At 45.2% G+C, this 19244-nt stretch overlaps 1 protein-coding gene across 5 annotated transcripts in view; it reads left to right on the top strand.

Moving 5' to 3' along the window:
- Positions 1–17172, top strand: part of CFLAR (CASP8 and FADD like apoptosis regulator) — a 35246-nt gene extending 18074 nt beyond the window's left edge. For 4 of the 5 annotated variants that reach the window (XM_050916641.1, XM_050916642.1, XM_050916644.1 and 1 more), the window contains 8 exons: positions 861–966; positions 1977–2112; positions 2790–2884; positions 4354–4405; positions 5803–5864; positions 7882–7960; positions 11181–11694; positions 12589–17172. In XM_050916641.1, the coding sequence (XP_050772598.1) occupies positions 861–966; positions 1977–2112; positions 2790–2884; positions 4354–4405; positions 5803–5864; positions 7882–7960; positions 11181–11694; positions 12589–12727 (1183 nt within the window). In that variant the 3' untranslated portion in view covers positions 12728–17172. Of the gene's footprint in view, positions 1–860; positions 967–1976; positions 2113–2789; positions 2885–4353; positions 4406–5802; positions 5865–7881; positions 7961–11180; positions 11695–12588 lie in introns of those variants that run through there. The other variant, XM_050916645.1, reaches the window with a different exon arrangement.
- Positions 17173–19244: the final 2072 nt, after the last annotated feature.

Genomic DNA, 19244 nt, shown 5'->3' with positions numbered 1-19244 from the left:
GTAGGGGAGCCTAGCCCTGCCCTTTCCACTGGGCTCCGGTCCAGGGTCTACTGGTGGACAGCTACACTCAACATTTTGGGGTGCTACGCCATGGGTCTCCTCTGGACCACTTCCTACCCCAGTCCCCTTTTGCTTCCAGAGTAACTCACTCTAAGTCTCTGGCCTGCAATCCCAGTTGTCTGCCTCTCCTCCATGGGTTTGCCCAGGCCTGCATTGCCAGATCCAGGCAGTGAGCTCCTGGGTTAGCATTTTCCCTTCAGAGCTCAGAGCAGTCCTTTGCTCCCTTCCACTGCCTCCCTCTGTACTGCTCTGCTTCATTTTTTAAAGCCCTGGCTCCAGCTTGTACAGGCCGGACTGGGCAGGGCCACGTGCACCCAGAGCGGTTCCTACCCATCACACGGTACTATTAGAGTTTATCTGTACAGTGACTTTTACAGCAATTGTTCAAAAGGCTAGCAAGGACTGGGAATTGAGTCAATAGGAAATCATGACACCCATTGGGAGAACATGTCTGCATGTCTGTTCGTCCCCTGAAGCAGTCGGAAGTAATGTAATAGTAACACTTAATGTTATGGCTTGGTGGGCTGTAGCTTAACGTGCTCACACATCAAGTCAAAGGCAGAGCCAGGAATATAAACCCACCTTCTTTGATTTCCAATCTGCTCTCCTAACCACTGGACCCATCTCCCTACAGAGTGTGTCTTGGAGACTGGAGAGGTATATGTGTTGATGGCCAGGAACAGATTATTTAATCAGATTGGGGAGCTGGATAAAGACTGTTCCTGTGACTTGGGGCAGATGGGCAGGACTGAGATATTACTGAAAGCTAATCCCTTGGAAATGGCTGATCTCTCTTGCAGGGTGCTGATGATAGAGATTAATGAAGAGCTGGATAAAAAAGAAGTGGGTTCTCTCACCTTCCTGCTCAAGGATTATGTGCCACGTATGAAAATGGCAAAAGATAAGGTAATGCCTACTTTTTGTTTCCATATTGAATTATCTTTTTTGCCCCAAAATGGAAGAGGTAGGTGAATGAGAAACTAAAGGAAAAGGCAAGTTAGCAAAATAATGTGAAACCCCAAGGGAGAGAGAAGAGATGCATAGAAAAAGTGGAAAAGAGAAGCGGAAATAAGGAATTATGGGGGGAAAGATGATGCATTAAAATCAGATAGGATGGAACAGGAACAAAGATCGAGAGAGAGATGAGGAGAGGGCAATATGAAGAGTGCTACATTTAGTGGGACTAGTTGCTGGAAGAAACTTAGAAATAAAGCCACTCCCCTTAAAAGTTCTGCCATTTGAAAACATGTGGGATCCAATCCCTCTCCCTCCGAAACAGAGAGAAATATGAATGTAACCATGATTATGGGGATAACGTCCCTTTGTGTTTTATCCCCTAGTTCACATATTAAACAAACTGCTTCATTTTACCAAAGCAGCTCTTCTTCCATGTGAATCCTGATTGTGTCTCTCTGGGTGTTCTGAGTCAGAGGGATGCAGTAATTGGGAGATAATTAATCTGTCCTCACAGAGCACAAGTTTAAGAAATTCGTTGTTTTGTCACTGAGTTTTTTCTTGCAGAGAAAAGAGTGGGTGGGGGAAAAACATACAAATTTCCCAAGGCTTTCATATTCTGTGGCATGACGCAAGGTTCTGCCTGGCTGACTGAGCAGTGGGGCGAAAATGAAAACTGTTTCCTCAAACACTATGATATGTCTTTGCGAGAACATCACACTCTGGCTTCCAGCTAATAATTTGGCATGATGCCGAGAACGCTTGCACATTCCAGACCGGCAGCTGTGTGAATGCTTAGGAGGACTTGCGTTCGTAGTCTCTCTGAAGAGTTAAAGGAAGCCTTGGATTATGCCCTGTGTTGTTTTGTTGGGCTACTGAGGCTAGCCTTGCTCTTCCCAGAGTTTCTGGTAGGGAACAATTTCTGGCCTTCCACTTTGTAATGCTTTCTGCTGCTCTCCTAGAGTTTCCTGGCTGTTGTCAGTGATCTAGAGAAACTAAATCTGGTGGCTCCTAATCAGTTGGATTTGATAGAAGACTGTTTGCAGAACATTCATAGGATAGACCTGAAAAAAAAGATCCAGCGGTACAAATGTGCAGGTAAGACACATGTTTTGCACCTCATTACTGAATAGGGACCATTCAGTCCTCCTAAGAATTGGACGTGCTTGGGGATGAAGACATTGGATTACATTTTAGAGGAACTACAGTGTAAAAAAATGCTTAGATAAATCACAATGCCAAGGACATTCAGAGGGGGGAATATAACTTTTCTCTTCACCTGCTGCATATTGGAATACATGCTACCATTTTGAAGAGCTTTGCAATATGTAGGTACTATGCCCTTAAGATAGTGATCCAGCTTTGACTGAAAAATTAATTGATTGTCTCACATTGTTTTGCATTAGTGCCTAGAACAGTGGCTCTCAAACTTTTTACTGGTGATCCCTTTCCCATAGCAAGCCTCTGAGTGCGACCCCCCCTTATAAATTAAAAACACTTTTTTATATATTTAACACCGTTATAAATGCTGGAGGCAAAGCGGGGTTTGTGGTGGAGGTTGACAGCTTGTGACCCTCCTCCCCCCATGTAATTACCTTGTGACCCCCTGAGGGGTCCCAACCTCCAGTTTGAGAACCCCTGGCCTAGAAGCTCCAGTCATGGCCCAGGACCCCATTGTACTGGGCATGTAGAAACACACACTCAGCTTGGGGAGAAGGCTGTGCTTTAGTAACCACTGCTAATTTCATCTCTGCCTTTTTCTGTTCAATTTTCAGCTCTGTCCAACAGTGGTTCTCAGCCAATGTATATAAATGCACTTCAGGCATCTCTCCCTAACCTGACTCTCATTGACCCTCCCTACAGTTCAGCGGTAAGTATGCAACAAATCAGTTAGATTCATGGTTTGTCTGTAAAAGCTGTCAGGAAGAAGAAGGAATTCACCTTCCAAAAAGTTGGAGGATAGAGAAAACTAATTGAAGGCGCCTGGTACTGCTAGTAATTGGAATATAATGCATTGCTTAATGTGTTTGTCTGGTCCTTTGATCTTGACTGAATATATGACAAGTCCCTTTGAGATTATTAGGAGTTTATTCTTGTCGTATGTAATTTATCCTAGATTTGCAGCTGCGTCTTGAATATGTTTTCTGACATTGATGTCTTGATAATTTCAGCTTTCTTAATATAGCCCTTTCCTCAGAGAGAATTCTGCAATCTTATATATTCTGTAGATATAAATGTATGAAGAGTATCATAAATATAATACACACTGAAGTGCACAGTACACCCACCAACACAACTTCAACAATAATGTCCTTTCTGTTACCAGTTTGGAAATACACAGAACTAGTTTTCAGAGTTGTTATAGTATAGATACAGCATCCTATTCAGTTCAGTTTAACTGGCTGTTGCTTGGAAAACACCTCATTGGCTTACAGTTTTCTATCCAAAATTGGGCCAGCTAGTAAACTTAGGGAGGACTAATGGCCCACTAGAGTTTGGCAGAAAGCAGCACATTTATTACACTGATAGCAAAGCTCAAAAGAAGGGCAGGGTGTGTGTTTGTGTCACACTCACACTCGCATACTCACGCTCCCAGGAGAGGCATGGCACTGGAGATGTCAGGATCCTTCAAGGTAAGTGTCCCACAGTGCACTCGTGGACGGTGCGATGAAGGTAAGTCTTCCTGAGGCACGATGGAATGCAACGTGGTGAACCACTGGCCAGGCGGTCCGGGCAAAGGGCCTTCACAGGAGGTACGATTTTGGGAGGTACAAACTTGTGAGTACACTCCTGAGCACATGGCCTCTTCCCCTTTTAAGGACCTGCTCTTCATGGCCTGCAACTAGAAGAGATGACTTGGCCCCGTCTGGTTGGTCACACTCCACCTCGGCCTATGTCCATGCATTGGGTGTGTGAGTGCTGCCTAATTAGAGTCCCAGACACCTTGTCTACCTGAGAGCTCTTCTGATCTTCCAGCTGTTCAACTTCAACAATAATGTCCTTTTCTGTTACCAGTTTGGAAATAAACAAAACTAGTTTTTGGAATTGCTTTAGTATAGATACAGCATCCCATTCAGTTCAGTTTAACTGGCTGTTGCTTGGAAAACACCTCAGTGGCTCACAGTTTTCTACCTCTCTGTGGAGTTAGCTTTGTTTTGACTGAACTTTTGCCCAAAGTGTGTGCCTGATGAGGAAAATTTTGCTACTCCCATTTAGTTGATAGAGCTGTTAATTGTTTATAACCTTCTCCTTTTGAAAAATCTTGTTGTGTGATATTTAACAAGGTGTGATTGTACATTTCTGGAAAGAGAGAAAATATGCCTTATTTTTAATTTTTAGATCCAGAATGTGAACAAAGAAAGATCATTAAGTGGACAACATGCCATTCAGAGTAAGAACACCATACCTGTTCTTTCATTAACAAAAAGACCTACTGTGTACTTCCTTGTGTTAAGGGACTAGCTTTCTGTGGTGTTGATTGCCTGCCACTCCAGTTGATTTCAATTGAAGTTTGTAAGCAGTCCGTATGAGCACCATTTTTTAATATTTACTTATTTATTCAATTTTCCAATGTCCTACATTTTAAACATTCTTCAAAGCATTTGGGTGACAAACTATCTAACTTACTGAAGTGGAATCTAAGGAAGCAAAAATGACACTTTACTGTTTAAGATAATAGAATCGGTTTCCTTCAGATACCATCTATCCACCAGTGTGGGAGATATCACATTTAAAATAGGATGTGGTATAAAGCCTGTAGACCTGAGCATTGTCCACATCACTGGTATTTTAACCCTTGACTAGATGTGTCACTTAGTTAGACCAAGGATGGGATTCAGTACAAGTATTGTGTGGGAATCTCTCTGAGGTCAGAAAGACCTGAGGAAATATTCCTAGAGAAAAAAAGGTGCAAACTACACTGGGAAAGGAAAGGAATGACAACCAGTTTACTTTTTGCTGTTAATTGCATGGATTATCCTGCCCATAAAACGATATGGTTGATTAGATGAATTTTTAACATACAAAGTGTGCCTATGTGCTGTTCTTAGGTAAAGGTTTGGTTTTGATGAAAATACAGCTTTTTTGAATCAGGGTTAACCATTGTAAATCAAGACATAACTAGGGCTAACTTACTTCCCAACTTCTGGATTTCCTATATCCATCTGAGCTGGCCTAGGAAAGCAAAGTGAACTCTTAAGTCTGCAATGTGTTACTATTTTGGCTAATTTATTGCTTGTGAAAAGTGCTGAATTGAAGCCCTGGAGGCTGATATCCTCTTGTTATCCACCAAACTGGAACAATATGAGCAACAGCAGTGCAGGCTTCCCTACGCTGGCACACCCATGAACTACCACTCTAATGGGACCCCTGACTAGGAATATAAAGAGTAGCTGTGTTTCCATGTCCCTTTAATCCTTGGCATCTCTGCAGAGCTTGCCAAAAGGGGTTGCAATAAGATGTAGGTTTTATCGTGGGCACCTTAGTCCATCAGGAATTAAGCTGAGACCTCCAACTCATTTCACATGTGGTGCTTTATGAACAGTAATAGGTCACTGTTCCTCCAGCGCACGATGATTTTCGATCACTAGTAACTTGGGCTAGGTTCTCTTGAATTTTTTTAAAACCTGTAGTATGTATTTGCTCAGATAGGAATTAACAGGGCTGAAAGAGAGAGATCTTGGGTTACTTTTTTATTTAATTTTAATTTGAAAGAAACATCATTAATATCTACATACTGGAATATCACATAGATGCTGAGAATCATTATATTGTGTTCTGTAACCACAGCAGAGCCAGTTCACACATCAGTACAGGAATCGGGAGCCACCTCATCTCAGGGGAATAAAAAGGTATATGTACACTTTAGGCTCTTTTGTGACTTTTTTTACAAGACATCCTCCATTTCCATGCTTGGAAAACTGCATGATTGCACACAACTTGTGCATTTTTAGCAGGGGTTTACTGTATGCATTATTGTTAGCAGGGGAATACTACTCATGGGGGAATTCTGCGCTGCTGCGCTCATGCATATTTAATGAGCCCTGCAGATTTCTAATTTTTTGCGGAGAAAAAAGCTTCTGCCAGAATGTTGCTGCAGTTCTGCCTTTTGCCCACCAATGAGGGAAGCGCTTCTCAGCGCTTGTCAGTCCAGGTCAGGAGACAGGAGCTGTGGGGTGCTGGGGAAGGGGGTCAGACAGGGGCTTATAAGGGCTAATGGTGGAGGACAGACTGGGGCAAGGGCTGAATGGCAGTAGAGGTGCAGGGCCATGGGGAGAAGGAAGTTCTGAGCTACACAAGGACAAGGGAGTGGCTCTGGGAGGGCACAGAGACACATGGGGGCGGGGGAGGGGTACAGGGACAGGGGAATGGCTGAGGGGGGCACAGAGATACATGGGGCAGGGGAGGGGTACAGGGACGGGGAGTGGCTGGGTGGGGGCACAGATATGGGGCGGGGGAGAGGTACAGGAACGTGAGTGGCTGTGTGGGGGCACAGAGACACCTGGGGGTGGGGGAGGGGTATGGGGACAGGGGAGTGGCTGTGTGGGGGCACAGACACATGGAGTGGTTGTGTGGGGGCACGGGGACACATGGGGGAGGGGTACAGGGACAGGGGAGTGGCTGTATTGGGGCACAGGGACACATGGGGACAGAGGAAGATGTGCCTGACTGAATGGGAGAGGCTAGGGGTCAGCCAGGGTCTACATGAGGGAAGCTCCCTAACAATCCCTCCTCACCCCACACCCCCCCCCCCCGCAAAAAAAAACAACCAAAACCCTGTTCCATACTTTCCCCACCCATATCCAACAACCCTCCAAGTTCACACCCAGGCTCCTTCCTAGCAATTTACTTCCCTCTCTCTCAGCTCCTCCGTTACCCCTGACTCCCCCAAGCCTTTGCACAGCTTCTGAGGTGGGTGGGAAATATGGTTCTGTATTGTAGTTTAAATGAAGTATTACTCAGAGTTCTTATTAATATGCCTAGTAAGGAATTTATTTGTCAAAAACACATTTCCTGAATCTTTTTTGTTGTCTGTATTGTTACAGACATACTTGCTGACAGGTATTTTGAAGTAAATAATCAAAAATAATTGAAACTAGTATGATTATATTGTGTTATTCTTATAAATAAAATATGCAGAATTTTGCAGAAGTTTAAAATATCCACAGAATTTGTAATTTGTTGTTGCAAATTTTTTAATTTTGGGGGGCACAGAATTCCACCAGGAGTAGACTACCTATAGCAGAGTGGTGGTAAACTTGTTAAAGGGGAGGGATTGGAGTGAACTGAACTGTAACAGATCTGTAGTTTTTCCACATGATGACTGATCGGAAAGGAAATAAATGTTGTTTTAATTAACCATAGAACACACAGCTAATCCACTTCCTGTTGTTGTGGCAATAAAAAGTTGTCCAAGTCCCATCAGGGTCACTGCTGTGAATGGCCATATGATTAAGAAGACTTTTCTTAAAGATCTGTCTGCAGTACACAACTTTGCAATCAAACTTGCCCCAACTTTCCTAGAAAGTCTGGGTCACGCTCTGCATTTGTTTATGGCTTATGCAACTCCGTTAAAGATAGTGAGGTTGCGTGGAGTGAGAGGACAAACCAGGGTAATAGCAGTGCCAAATAAAAAACATGCACCAGTGCCTGCTGAACCTTTCCCATCACAGAAGTGAAGTATATCAGTTAGAGGGACAGCTGCAGCACCTCCACCTACACTTCTGCCAGCCATTCTGTGCGTAGCACGGAGGGTGAGAGAAGGAGGGGGCAACTCTGTGTGGGAAGGGAGTTAAAAAGGAGAAGGTCTGTGCACTGGAGGAGAGAGTGCAGCAATGGAATAAATATTTGCCCTTTCACTTTTCTCAGGTGTATGACGATCGGTACAGAATGCAGAGTTGGCCTTTAGGAATATGCCTGATTATAGATTGCATTGGCAATGACACAGGTGGGTCTCAAGAACATAAAATTCTTTGCAGCTCTACTATCCAGCATGTACAATATTTTAATGTAAGGATTATGATTGGCCAGACTACATTCCGAGTGTGCAAGTGTGTGTTGCTAAACAAAGATCAGGTCTCATTGGCCATCTGGTCTAAATGTTACTATTTAGTACTATTATTTCGTGGTTATTTGGTTTTACAGTAGTGCCTAAAGGGCCCAGCTGAGATTAGCAGCACGTTGCCCTCAGTGCTGTAAATATTCATAGTAAGAGAGAGTGTCTCTGTCCCAAAGATCGTACATTGTAAATTGGGGTGGGTAAACTTTTTGGCCTGGGGTTCCAAAACTGTATGGAGGGCTGAGTAGGAAAGGCTGTGCCTCCTGAAACAGCCTGGCCCCTGCCCCCCCCCCCCCGACTGCCCCCCTCAGAACCTCCAACCCATCCAACCCCCCCGCTCCCCGTCCCCTGACTCCTATCCACACCTCTACCCCCTGACAGGCCCCCCGGGACTCCCATGCCTATCCAACCGCCCCCTGTCCCCTGACTGCGCCCCACCCCCTTATCATGCCACTCAGAGTAGCAGGACTGGCAGCCATGTCGCCCGGCTGGAGCCAGCCTCGCTGCCGTGCAGTCTAGAGCACCGGGGCATGTCGGTGGCTCTCACAGTCCTGCTGTGGCAGGAGCTCGCAGCCCTGCCGCCCAGAGCACTGGCGGCATAGCGAGCTGAAGCAGCAGGGGAGGGGCCAGGGGTTATCCTCCCCAGCAGGGAGCTCAAGGGATGGGCAGGATGGTCCCACGGGTTGTAAGTTTCTTACTACTTTTAAAAATAAAAGCAATGGTGCACTTCACACTGTGTGGTTACATTGGACAGCACGTGTCTTGAGTAGCTGAAGGCACAGGACCTTTTGTTCATAATACAGCCGGGTTTCTGTTATATCTCAGCTTAGCAGAAGCTGATATCGCAGCTTTAGAGAGGAAGGACCTGGTTTCTTTAATTTCCTCTTGACATTTTGGAAGCATTTACATCTAAAGTTCAGTTCCGTAAATACACAGGTTAAAATTTGAATTTTTCAGACAGTCTTTTGAAAAGCTCCATGTGGCAGACTCTTGCGTAAGCAATAATCTCTCTAGGGCTTGAGCCATGCCAGTGGACTACTCGACTGGCTAAGAATAGAAAACAGAGAATGCTTGCAGTCAGCACCAGTTCAAGGCTAAGGGCAGATGGAAGGAAAGGATGTGTGAGCAGCTCTCTGCTGTTCCTTATCATTAATGATCTAAGCAGACAGACCATCTTTCTATAGTATTTATACTTCACAAAATATTTGGAGAATAGTAACTGCAAAGCATGCAGACACAGCCAGTGAAATTCAGCAGGATCCATATCTGGTCGGGCAGGCAAATGGCATCATAGGCTGTCAGATGTAAAACAAGAAAATTCTGATAGCCACCATATGGGGTCTTGGAACTGGAAGTCATAGGTGCTGGAACTAGGAGTGCAGGGGGTGCTGCTGTGCTCCTTGGCTTGAAATGGTTTCCGTCATATACAGGGTTTACAGTTTGGTTCACTGGCTCTCAGCACCCCCACTTTACAAGTCGTGTCAGCGCCCTGCTAGGAGTGACCCAAGGTCTTACCCTGATGCAAGAGGGAGAGTGAAGGGAAGGTTCTCTGAATTTTACTGTATATGAGTTTCCCCCTGCTATAGCTTATGTAGCATCCTTCGAGGATGCTATGCTTTTCCTACTTGTGTAAAGGGAGGCAAAAGTTGAATAGGAAAAAGGATTTGTTCAGACTATAAAGATAAAAGGCCTTCCCTACATTCCTGACGCTTGAATCACCTTTGGTAAAATTAAAGAAAAGACTTTAAGGAGAGGCCTGTGTAAATGATTATGCAGCTGTGCAAGTGGTCACATAATCACCTCTGTGACCCACAAAATGAGCTGGTGTCTGCCTGAGTCTGAAGACAGCCTGAAACAATAGTTTTGAGAGAAGTGTGAGCTACTCATTCAATGGGCTATTAATGCTGAGGCCTAATTATGTGAATTCAAATGTCAACATTAACTATTTCCCTGCTCATCCTTTTAGCAGGAAAAAGGCTAATGTATTTCCCTGGTGTTCAAGTTAGTGGCAGGGTCATGGGATAACCTTGCCTTTTAAAGGGCTTGGGACTTAGCTGCACCTGTCCCAGGCTTAGCCCACCTCCCCAGGTGGAGGGACCAGTCAGGAAAGGACCAGTGAGCAGGCCTAGGCTGAGTAGCTCTCCAGAGTTCTTAGAGAGAAGGCCTGGGAGAACAGCCTTCAGTGAGCAGGAGCCAGCGAGGAAGGGCACATGGGAGGGAATCTCACTAGGAGGAAAACTTCAGCAGGGATAGGACTGAGAACCCTCAGTAAAGGTATCAGCTGCTAGGAAAGGAGGGGAGAAGGTCTGTATTGTATGAGCTTGGTTCAAGCCAGACTCCCCAGAGAGGAGGGTTATTGGGCAAACACCTGTGTGAGTCTGGGTAACTGGACAAGAAAGGGAAACAGTTAGGGCAGGGCCTGAAGTGAGATTGTGTATGTCCCTGCTCTGGTTAAATATGTGAGTAGCTGGTTGCTCCAGTGGAGACAGAGTTAGTCAACCCACCATCTCCTCCTCCCAAAATAAGTTGACTCTCCGTGAAATGGGGAACCAAAGGCAAGGGAGCCCTCCCCACAACCAACAGCTCCACTGACTCCTGCTGCCAAAACCTCTGGCTCTCATTAAGAATAAATCTGCTTGCTTAAAAAGGACTGTGTGGTAATTTGTAACTGGGAATGATACTTTGATCATAGCCTCTGGAAAGAAAGCAAAGTGCAGGTGCTGACCTTTTAGGCAATCTGGCTTGCTGGGGATATCACAGTGTAGGCTGACAACTGTGCAGCCTCGAGAGTGTGAGACAGGTTTCTGCCCAGAAAGGTGATGGCTGAGAGTCTGGGAGCCTAAAGCAGGTGCCCTTGGTGACGGAATACAGGTGCACTTATCCTGAAACTGTGACACCTCCCTCATATTCAGATATCGTCATGTGGGTAATCCATTGTGACACTGATATCACTGCAAAGACACTAGATTTTGGCTGAATTTCTTTAGTGAAACAAACCTCTTGTTTTTCCAGTAGTGAAACACATAATATTAAGAGCCTTTCAACATGGCTGATATTCACTGAGCCGTGAAATACATTCACTTTAACAAATTCCTTCTTCTTTTTCCAGATATACTGGAGGACACCTTTAAAGCTCTAGGCTTTGAAGTTCACTGTTACCAGTATTTAAGTGTGGAAGCCATGAACCAAACATTCCATGAAGTTGCAAGGCTGCAAAAGCACAGAGACTATGACAGCTTTATTTGCATATTGGTCAGCCGGGGGAGCCCTCAGAGCATCTTCTGCACAGACCAGACCTTTCCTGGGTACCCCCTGGATCGAGTGAAGAAGTTTTTTACTGGAGACTCATGCCCTGAACTCCTAGGGAAACCAAAGCTCTTCTTTATTCAAAGCTACATTGTGCCAGCAGATCAGCAAGAACCCACCAGTCTGCTGGAGGTGGATGGGAATGAACAGAAAATCACTGCCAATTCCAGAAGAGCTAGGAACTGTAGTATTCCCCCAGTAGCAGACATCTTTTGGAGTCAATGCAAGGTGGATGTGTCTGTGTTAGAAAGATCACCCAGCTCATCCTCCCATTATCTACGCTGTCTGGCTGAGCTCCTGTGCAATCCTCATAAAAGGTAAAAAAAATCAATAAAAAACCTTTTCATTCAACTTATTGCCCCATAGCAAAAGAGCTGAGGTTTCATTCTGCTTAGTACTACAGAGCACTTTGACGATGTGAGAGACCATAGAGGAAGATGGTGCCCAGGCCTGGTGGTCCAGGTAGGCCCAGACGTACAGGATACAGGCCAGGTACTCTACAGATGGGGTAGAGCTTTTGATTCTGGAGTGGAGTGTAAGGGTGTGCCGGAGCTCGGGGTTGCAAGATTACTTCCAGCATGGGAGGAGAAAGTCCAGTCCTGGAGAAGATATGTGAACACTCAGAATTCCCATGCTGTTCTCCCACCCCCAGCACACGTCCCGCATAGGCTATTGTCCAAACTGAAAGTTGTCTTTAAATAACAGAGTCCTTAAGCAGGACTGTACTTAGAGCTATAAACGTTTAACCAGAGCTGCCTGCGGGTGTGTTTTTGTTTTTAATTTCCCTATGGGACCTCTTGACCTTCCCTCTAGTTCAATCTTCCTCAGAGAGCCATTTGCCCATTTATTATCCTGAGTTGAAGCTAAGATAAAGAGGTCCCATCTGGTCTGGCAGCCAAGTTCAGTGTGAGTCAGCAGAACAGCTCTGCACCTCCCCACAAGTCCTAAAATCTAAAACTTGGTCACAAGATGTCAGGAATGGAAGGAGTCCAGTCCTCCATGACAAGCTAGTAAGTTTGGAGTGTAAGAGATCCTGCCTGATAAAGGCATGTGTAACCTCAAGTTTGTGAGCTCTATCTCTGGTATTAAAGACTGAGATTGGAAACATTCCTCTCACTGAGCCTGTAGCTGCTTGTCCTCTGGTGTCTTCTTAAGTTAAAAATGATGATCTCCTCCATTCACTTGTGAGTATTTTGTTTCTCTCTTTGCAGAAAGCTCCCCCTACTGGATATCCATATTGAGCTGAACAGCAGAGTGTATGATTGCAACAGGACCTCAGATCCACAGCAACAATACTCACTCCTGCTACAACACACCTTGAGGAAAAAACTCTTTCTTTTTCCCAGTTAAAAGCTAATGGAAATTGCATGGGACACGATGTTACGATGGGGATATCCATGTGGGCTTTATCTTCAATTGTCATTGATCCATGCATTTGTGAAGTGCCTGTTGCTGGAGTATCTGAGTATTTTAGAAACATTTTGGATGTTGAGGCATCACATGTTTCCAATTTTAAACTTTAGGCAGAAGCTAGGATAAGAAAGGCAGGTAATCCATAGCTCTGCAGCAGATCTTATAAGCCAACCAAGCAGAAGGACAATGTTGAAAGGGTTCAAAACTACAGATTTCTTGTATTTAGTTATGTTTTGATTTTTGAAACATACCCATTAGCAGTGCCCATTCCGTGCTCCAGTATTTAAACCAACACAAGAATCAGCTAAATTGATAAGACTGCCACCCCATGTATAATTATAATTCATTCCCAGCCCATAGTTAGGCAGGAGCTCATTCCAGAATCCAGGGGCTGTTGGAGAGAATGCCCTCCTGGCAGCTCCATCTCTTTTGTAGCAAAGGAGCTCTGGCTGGCATGCTTCTCCTGATTGTGGCAGCACAGAATGAGAGGAGAGGCCATTTTAAAGGTCATCTGGACCCAAACTATCCAAGGCTTTAAAGGTCAAGACCAACACCCTGAGTTGTACCCAGAAGCCCACAAGTAGTTAGTACAGCTCACAGAGCACTGGTGTTATATACTCACACTTGACAGGCTCTCACATTCTGAACTAACTTCAGCTTCCCAATGGTCCCAAGATGTAGCCCTACCTGAAGTGCTTCACAGTAATCTAATCTCTCAGTGACAAAAGCCTAGGTACGGGTAGCTAGGCCTGCCTCTGAAATAAGAGATTATACTTGCCACACCAGGCACAGATGGATAAAGGTGCTCATTGCCACAGCTGACCCCTGAGTATCCAGCAGCAGCCCAGGATCTGACGAGACTGCTTAACTGAATCTGGCTAGCAAATAACAGCCACCTTCCACCAAGCAGAGGAGTTTATGTAGCTAGCCCAGTTCCTAGGGCTCCTTGCTCCCACCCTTCTAATGTTATTTCAGTCCCATCTAGAATGAGTCTCAGACAGCTAGACTTAGTGCATGCTCCAGTTTCAGGCAGACACCATGTCACCCATTCCACTGCACCTTCAGACTCAGTCATAAGGACAACGAACAACTAGGTATTATCCATGTGCTATAGACACTGCAACCTCTTCACACGCACAAGGTTCAGTTCTTCTTTCCCACTGCATTTGTACGAGACAAAAGACCTCTGCTCAGTAATTTTATTTTTCTTAATTACCTTCTCCATTCCCTACGGGAACAATAAGAGACAGGATTACCATAAATGTAGCAATTCCTTTCCCTTCCACTTTCTACAAGGCCCTGATCCTGTAAGCTCTGAGGCAAGTGAGTGTGCATGTGAGTACTTTTGGTTGATCCTCAGTCTTTTTGTAGGATTGGGGCCTGGATGAGTCAGTTTTAAGTTCGTCACTGGCCTGACTGTGCTTCCATCCATGGCATGGTCCCATCATCCTCCCTCCCTCCTCCTCCACACACACTTCCTCCCTCACCCTGCACACTTAAAGTAAGTAAACACATAAACCCTGTTGGGAACTATTTAATATTCTTGGTATAGTTTCCTGTCTAGCAAACAAACTAAGGCCTTGTCTACCCTTAAAAGCTTTTCTGCTATAACTATACCAGAAAACTCTCCTAGAGTAGATGCAGTTGATATCAGTTATACTAGTTGCTGATATAGCTTATGCTACTTCCCCTAGCAAAGTAAGCCATTGCAAAAAGGACATTTTTCCTGGTATCCCTGCATCCACACGAGGGCTTTTACCAACAGCTATGCCAGCAAAATATAATGTCCCTAACTGACATAGCTATGCAGGCAAAACTTTTAAGGGTAGACCAGGCCTAAGAGAGGGCTGCCAGAGGTGAAATGGCTTGGCCAGTAAGTTTGTTTTAGAAGTGACTATTCTGTTTCCCAAACCCACAGCATATTGCCTGCTGTGGGCTTGGCCATGACTTTCAGTAACTCCCCCTTGAAGACTGCTTTTAATGTTCATCCCAAAAAATCAGCACAAGCCTTGAAACAGTTCCTGCAGTCAAAACAATGGAAGTTTAACAATTAGCCCAGAGTTGGGCAAAATGTGGCTGAGGAAAGAAGACTCAACCAAGAAAATACAGAAATGGCGCAGAGAAAAACATGTATATTTATTTATACTAATATATAATTTTATGTAATAAAAATGTGTACATATAATACATATTAATATTTTCACTTTGTATGTGTCCTAATTTTTTAAAAGATTTTAACAATTTGTTTAGTTTGTTTTAATTTCATATTCTTTGTGATGTTATACATATTCTATGTAGAGGAGGAAATGAAGGATTGTGATAGGCATAAGGGGAGTGGTTGGTAAAAGTTTGGGATGAATGTGACTCATTCAATGTTGTCACAGATCTGATCAGGGGCCCCCTTGCAGCCACCCCAGGACCGAACTACTGTGAGGAGAATCTAAGCCTCTGTGGTTTACAGAGCTTGACTAGTGTCCAGCCACGTTCCCAATCTTAGAGTCCCTAGGTCACTATTGGGGTGCAGACCTGCTAGTTAGTACCCCATCCTGAGAGCTGGAACTCACTGTCCAGCTTCTTACCCCCTCTGGGTGCACTGGTGACCCCCTCACACTTCATATTTGAACACACCGTCTTCCAGAACTCTACTGAAAGGTGTGACATTTCTGGTTACAGTTTAACTGTCTCACTGGCAGACAGCAGTTGTGAAGCAGGTAACATATAGAGACTTTCTACATGATGATGCTAGATGATGCTGTAGGCGAGAATGCTGTGAGCAGTCTGAGGGACAGCTAACGGGTGCTGTGATTCAGAACATTGCAGGCAAAGGGAAAATGAGGCACAGCCAAATGGTGGTAGTGTGTGTCAGAACTCCAGTGGGAGAAGGGAGATTGGGTAGTGAAGAGTACTGCCAAATTACGATACCTACCAGAGGGGTGTGAACTCTGGCAATCTGGAGAAAATGGCTTCTGAGCAGGGCATCTTCTGCCCTTTTGAAACCTAGCCTGTGCTGTCAGCTGGCACCCTTGCCAGCTCAACTTCTTGGGGAAGTGGGCCCCTTAATTAATCTATGTTTTCAGTGGGGTCAGTTGGGGGAGGAAGCACACCACCTCTCCCCAGGAAGTGTAAAGAAAGTAGGGAGACTTCACCTTGCCCCAGGAGGGAATGGCAAAAGAGAGTTGTTAAGTTAAGTGCTCTTCCATTGAAATGTAATTGCTCTAGACAATAGATTTTCCTCCTGTCTAGGGGAACTGGTTTGTTAGGAGGGAGGTTGCCTCATCAACAAAGTCACCTGGAGGAGGACAACTGTGTTGAAACTGGTAAAGGTGCTGATAGAGGGGGCTGAAAGGTTTTAAAAGGACAAAAGCTGTTCTCAGGAGCCATTTTCTCCAATCAGTGAGGATCCAGCCTGTTTGAGGCTGCCTGCCTGCCTTCCTGGATACTGATGGTCCCCTAAAGATTCATAAGGGAAGGGTGACCTAATGAGGGACACTGGTTTAAGATCTTTTGTTTTGTAAAAGAGCAAATGTCTTAGACTCTGTGCTAAGTATGTGTGAATTCCTTCCCAACTGTTGTATGCCCCTGAGAGAGTTCAACTGTAACCCATAAATTTAGAGGAATTCTAGGAGAAGGGATGTTTAAGTACAGGAGAATCTGAGGAGTCACTGCTAGCTGCTGTACAGCAGATTCCAGCTCTCAGGATAAAAGTGCTAGACAGCGAGCAGATCTATGCCCCAATAGCATGCCTAGGGAATCTAAGCCTGGGGGAATGGCTGGACTCTATTCAGGCTCCAGGGGCTTAAAGTACCCAGGGGATCCAGGGGTGGATGCTCAGAGGAAGAGGGCATCTGGCTGGACCTGTGACATGTATTTTAGAAACTTCTTTGGAGTGTTATAGGGTAACTGTATACCTCTTTCCCTGTCTAAAACTAGTTTGTCCTTGTTACCAAGTACTGGTAAACCCAGATAATCTGACATTTGGAAGTCTCCCCCCCACCTGAAACTCTGGTTTTTCAAATTTCAGCCATGTGACTTGTTGCCAGTTGATTTTCTTATTAGTATAAGGCTTGGAATGAGAGGAAAAACTGGTATTTAAACCAATTTTCACAAACTAGACATTTTCTAAAATTTATTTTTGTATGAGTTATAAGACTGATTCTAAAGCCAACTCCTTGTGATCTTATCAGGGCTAGAAAGAAATGCTTCATAGCAATGGTTTGTAAAGTAAGATTTGGAATCTTAGATCTAGTTCCTGCAGACACTGGGAGATGAGGCTAGTGGTGTGAGATACGTGTTTGTTATTCCGTGTCTGTTGAATTAAGATGTATTCCCTGGTTGTTAAGCCCATATATGTGGTATAAATAAATACATGTATTGAGTCTGTACACTTAACTTACTTTTTTCCATTTCCCTCCTCAGCCTTTCCCTGTGAAAAACATTTTTGCTGCCAAACAGGGAGGGTGAAAGCAAGCGAGTAGGCAACAAAATGTAGGGGGGAAAGTGCAGAAAGAAAATTATGAAGAATAGTGCAAACAGCAGGAGAAAGTGAGAGAAAGAAGGAAACCTATGGCCATCCTTGGGCATATGCGGCTGCGTAGGGCACCTGAAAATTTGGGGCACCATTCCCCTTGCTGGCTGTGGCTGGAATCCTCTCTTCTCTAGCCCCTCCCCTGTACTGGGCTGGCGGGCTTCTCCACATCCTCTCCCTCCCTCACGCCTCTGGGTCTGCCGCCCCAGTCCTGGGGAGCCCAGAGCGGCATTGGTGGTGCGGTGGCCTAGCAGCCCAGCCCACTGCTGCCTGGAGTGGAGTCCCTCCCTTAATCCTGCCTGTCTGTGTTGCTCAGGGCTGGGCCAGGGCCAGAACCAGGACAAGAGGAGTGAAACTTCCAGAGAGTCAGCATTGGGGGGGTGGGGAGGGGAAGCCAGACCGAGTGGGGGAGCTTAAAGTGACAGTGCGCTCACTGTCTCACACTTCCCTATAGGATGACCAGACAACAAGCATGACAAATGGGACAGGGAATGAGGGGTAATAGGAGCCTATATAAGAAAGACCCAAAAATTGGGACTGTCCCTATAAAATAGGGACATCTGGTCACCCTACTTCCCTAACACACACACACACATACACTCTGCCTCTCTTGAGTCACAGTCCCTCAATACAGATTGTCACACACAGTCTCACACTCCCCAACACACATTGTCACACAGTCCCCCAACACAGTCACACACACACACACACTGGCTCTCGCTCTCTCACACACACACGTATCAAAGTTATTACTGTTTGATACTTCCTGTCCTGTCAAAATGCTCGTGGTGAGCCAGGAGTGGCTGGGGCTGCATGAGGGCCATGGGCTCTGGCAAGATGCAGCCCCCATGTGACAAGCCTGCCTGGAGCCACTGCTGCAGTGTCTGCTGCATACAAAGCTCAGTGTGTGTCAGCAATGGGGCGGTTCTGGGGGGTCCGTGGGTGAGCATGGTGGCTGTGCCCCCTTGACACCTGGAGTCAGCGGTTGTCAAAACTTAGTCCCAGATTTGGACCTTAGTGTCCAAAATATGGAGGTTAGCATGAAAACCTCCAAGCTTAATTACCAGCTTGGACCTGGTAAAGCTGCCACCACCCAAAAAATTAGAGTGTTTTGGGGCACTCTGGTCCCCCCAAACCTTCCCTGGGGACCCCAAGACCCAAATCCCTTGAGTCTCACAACAAAGGGAAATAAACCTTTTCCCTTCCCCCCTCCAGGTGTTCCTGGAGGGGCACACAGAAGCAAGCTCCGTGAATCTAAACAGAGGGATTCCACCCTCCCCCGTTTCCAGTCCTGGAAACACAAGCACTTCCCTCTTCACCCAGAGGGAATGCAAAGTCAGGCTAGTAAATCTAACACACACAGATTTCCCCCTGACTTCTTCCTCCCACCAATTCCCTGGTGAGCTGCAGACTCAATTCCCTGGAGTTCCCAGCTAAAGAAAAACTCCAAAAGGTCTTAAAAGAAAGCTTTATATAAAAAGAAAGAAAAAATACATAAAAATGGTCTCTCTGTATTAAGGTGACAAATACAGGGTCAGTTGCTTAAAAGAAATATGAATAAACAGCCTTATTCAAAAAGAATACAATTCAAAGCACTCCAGCAACTATAGACATGTAAATACAAAAGAAAAAACCATATAACTCACTATCTGATCTTTTTGTACTTACAACTGGGAAACAGAAGATTTGAAAGCAGGAAACAGAAATCACTTCTCATAGCTGAGAGAGAGGCAGACAGAAGACCCAAGAACAAAGGACTCACACACAAAGTTCCCTCCAACCAGATTTGAAAAAGTCTTGTTTCCTGATTGGTCCTCTGGTCAGGTGGTTCAGATTACTTCTTTCCAGGTGAAAGAGACGTTAACCCTTAGCTATCTGTTTATGACAGCGGTGCCGGCTGGGGCTGCCTGCAGTAGAGTATAGGGGCAC

The sequence above is a fragment of the Gopherus flavomarginatus genome, chromosome 10, assembly GCF_025201925.1.
Source record: "Gopherus flavomarginatus isolate rGopFla2 chromosome 10, rGopFla2.mat.asm, whole genome shotgun sequence".
In the NCBI taxonomy this organism is placed as follows: Eukaryota; Metazoa; Chordata; order Testudines; family Testudinidae; genus Gopherus; species Gopherus flavomarginatus.
The sequence above is the reverse complement of the archived record's forward strand: the minus strand, read 5'-3'. Positions and strand labels throughout refer to the sequence as shown.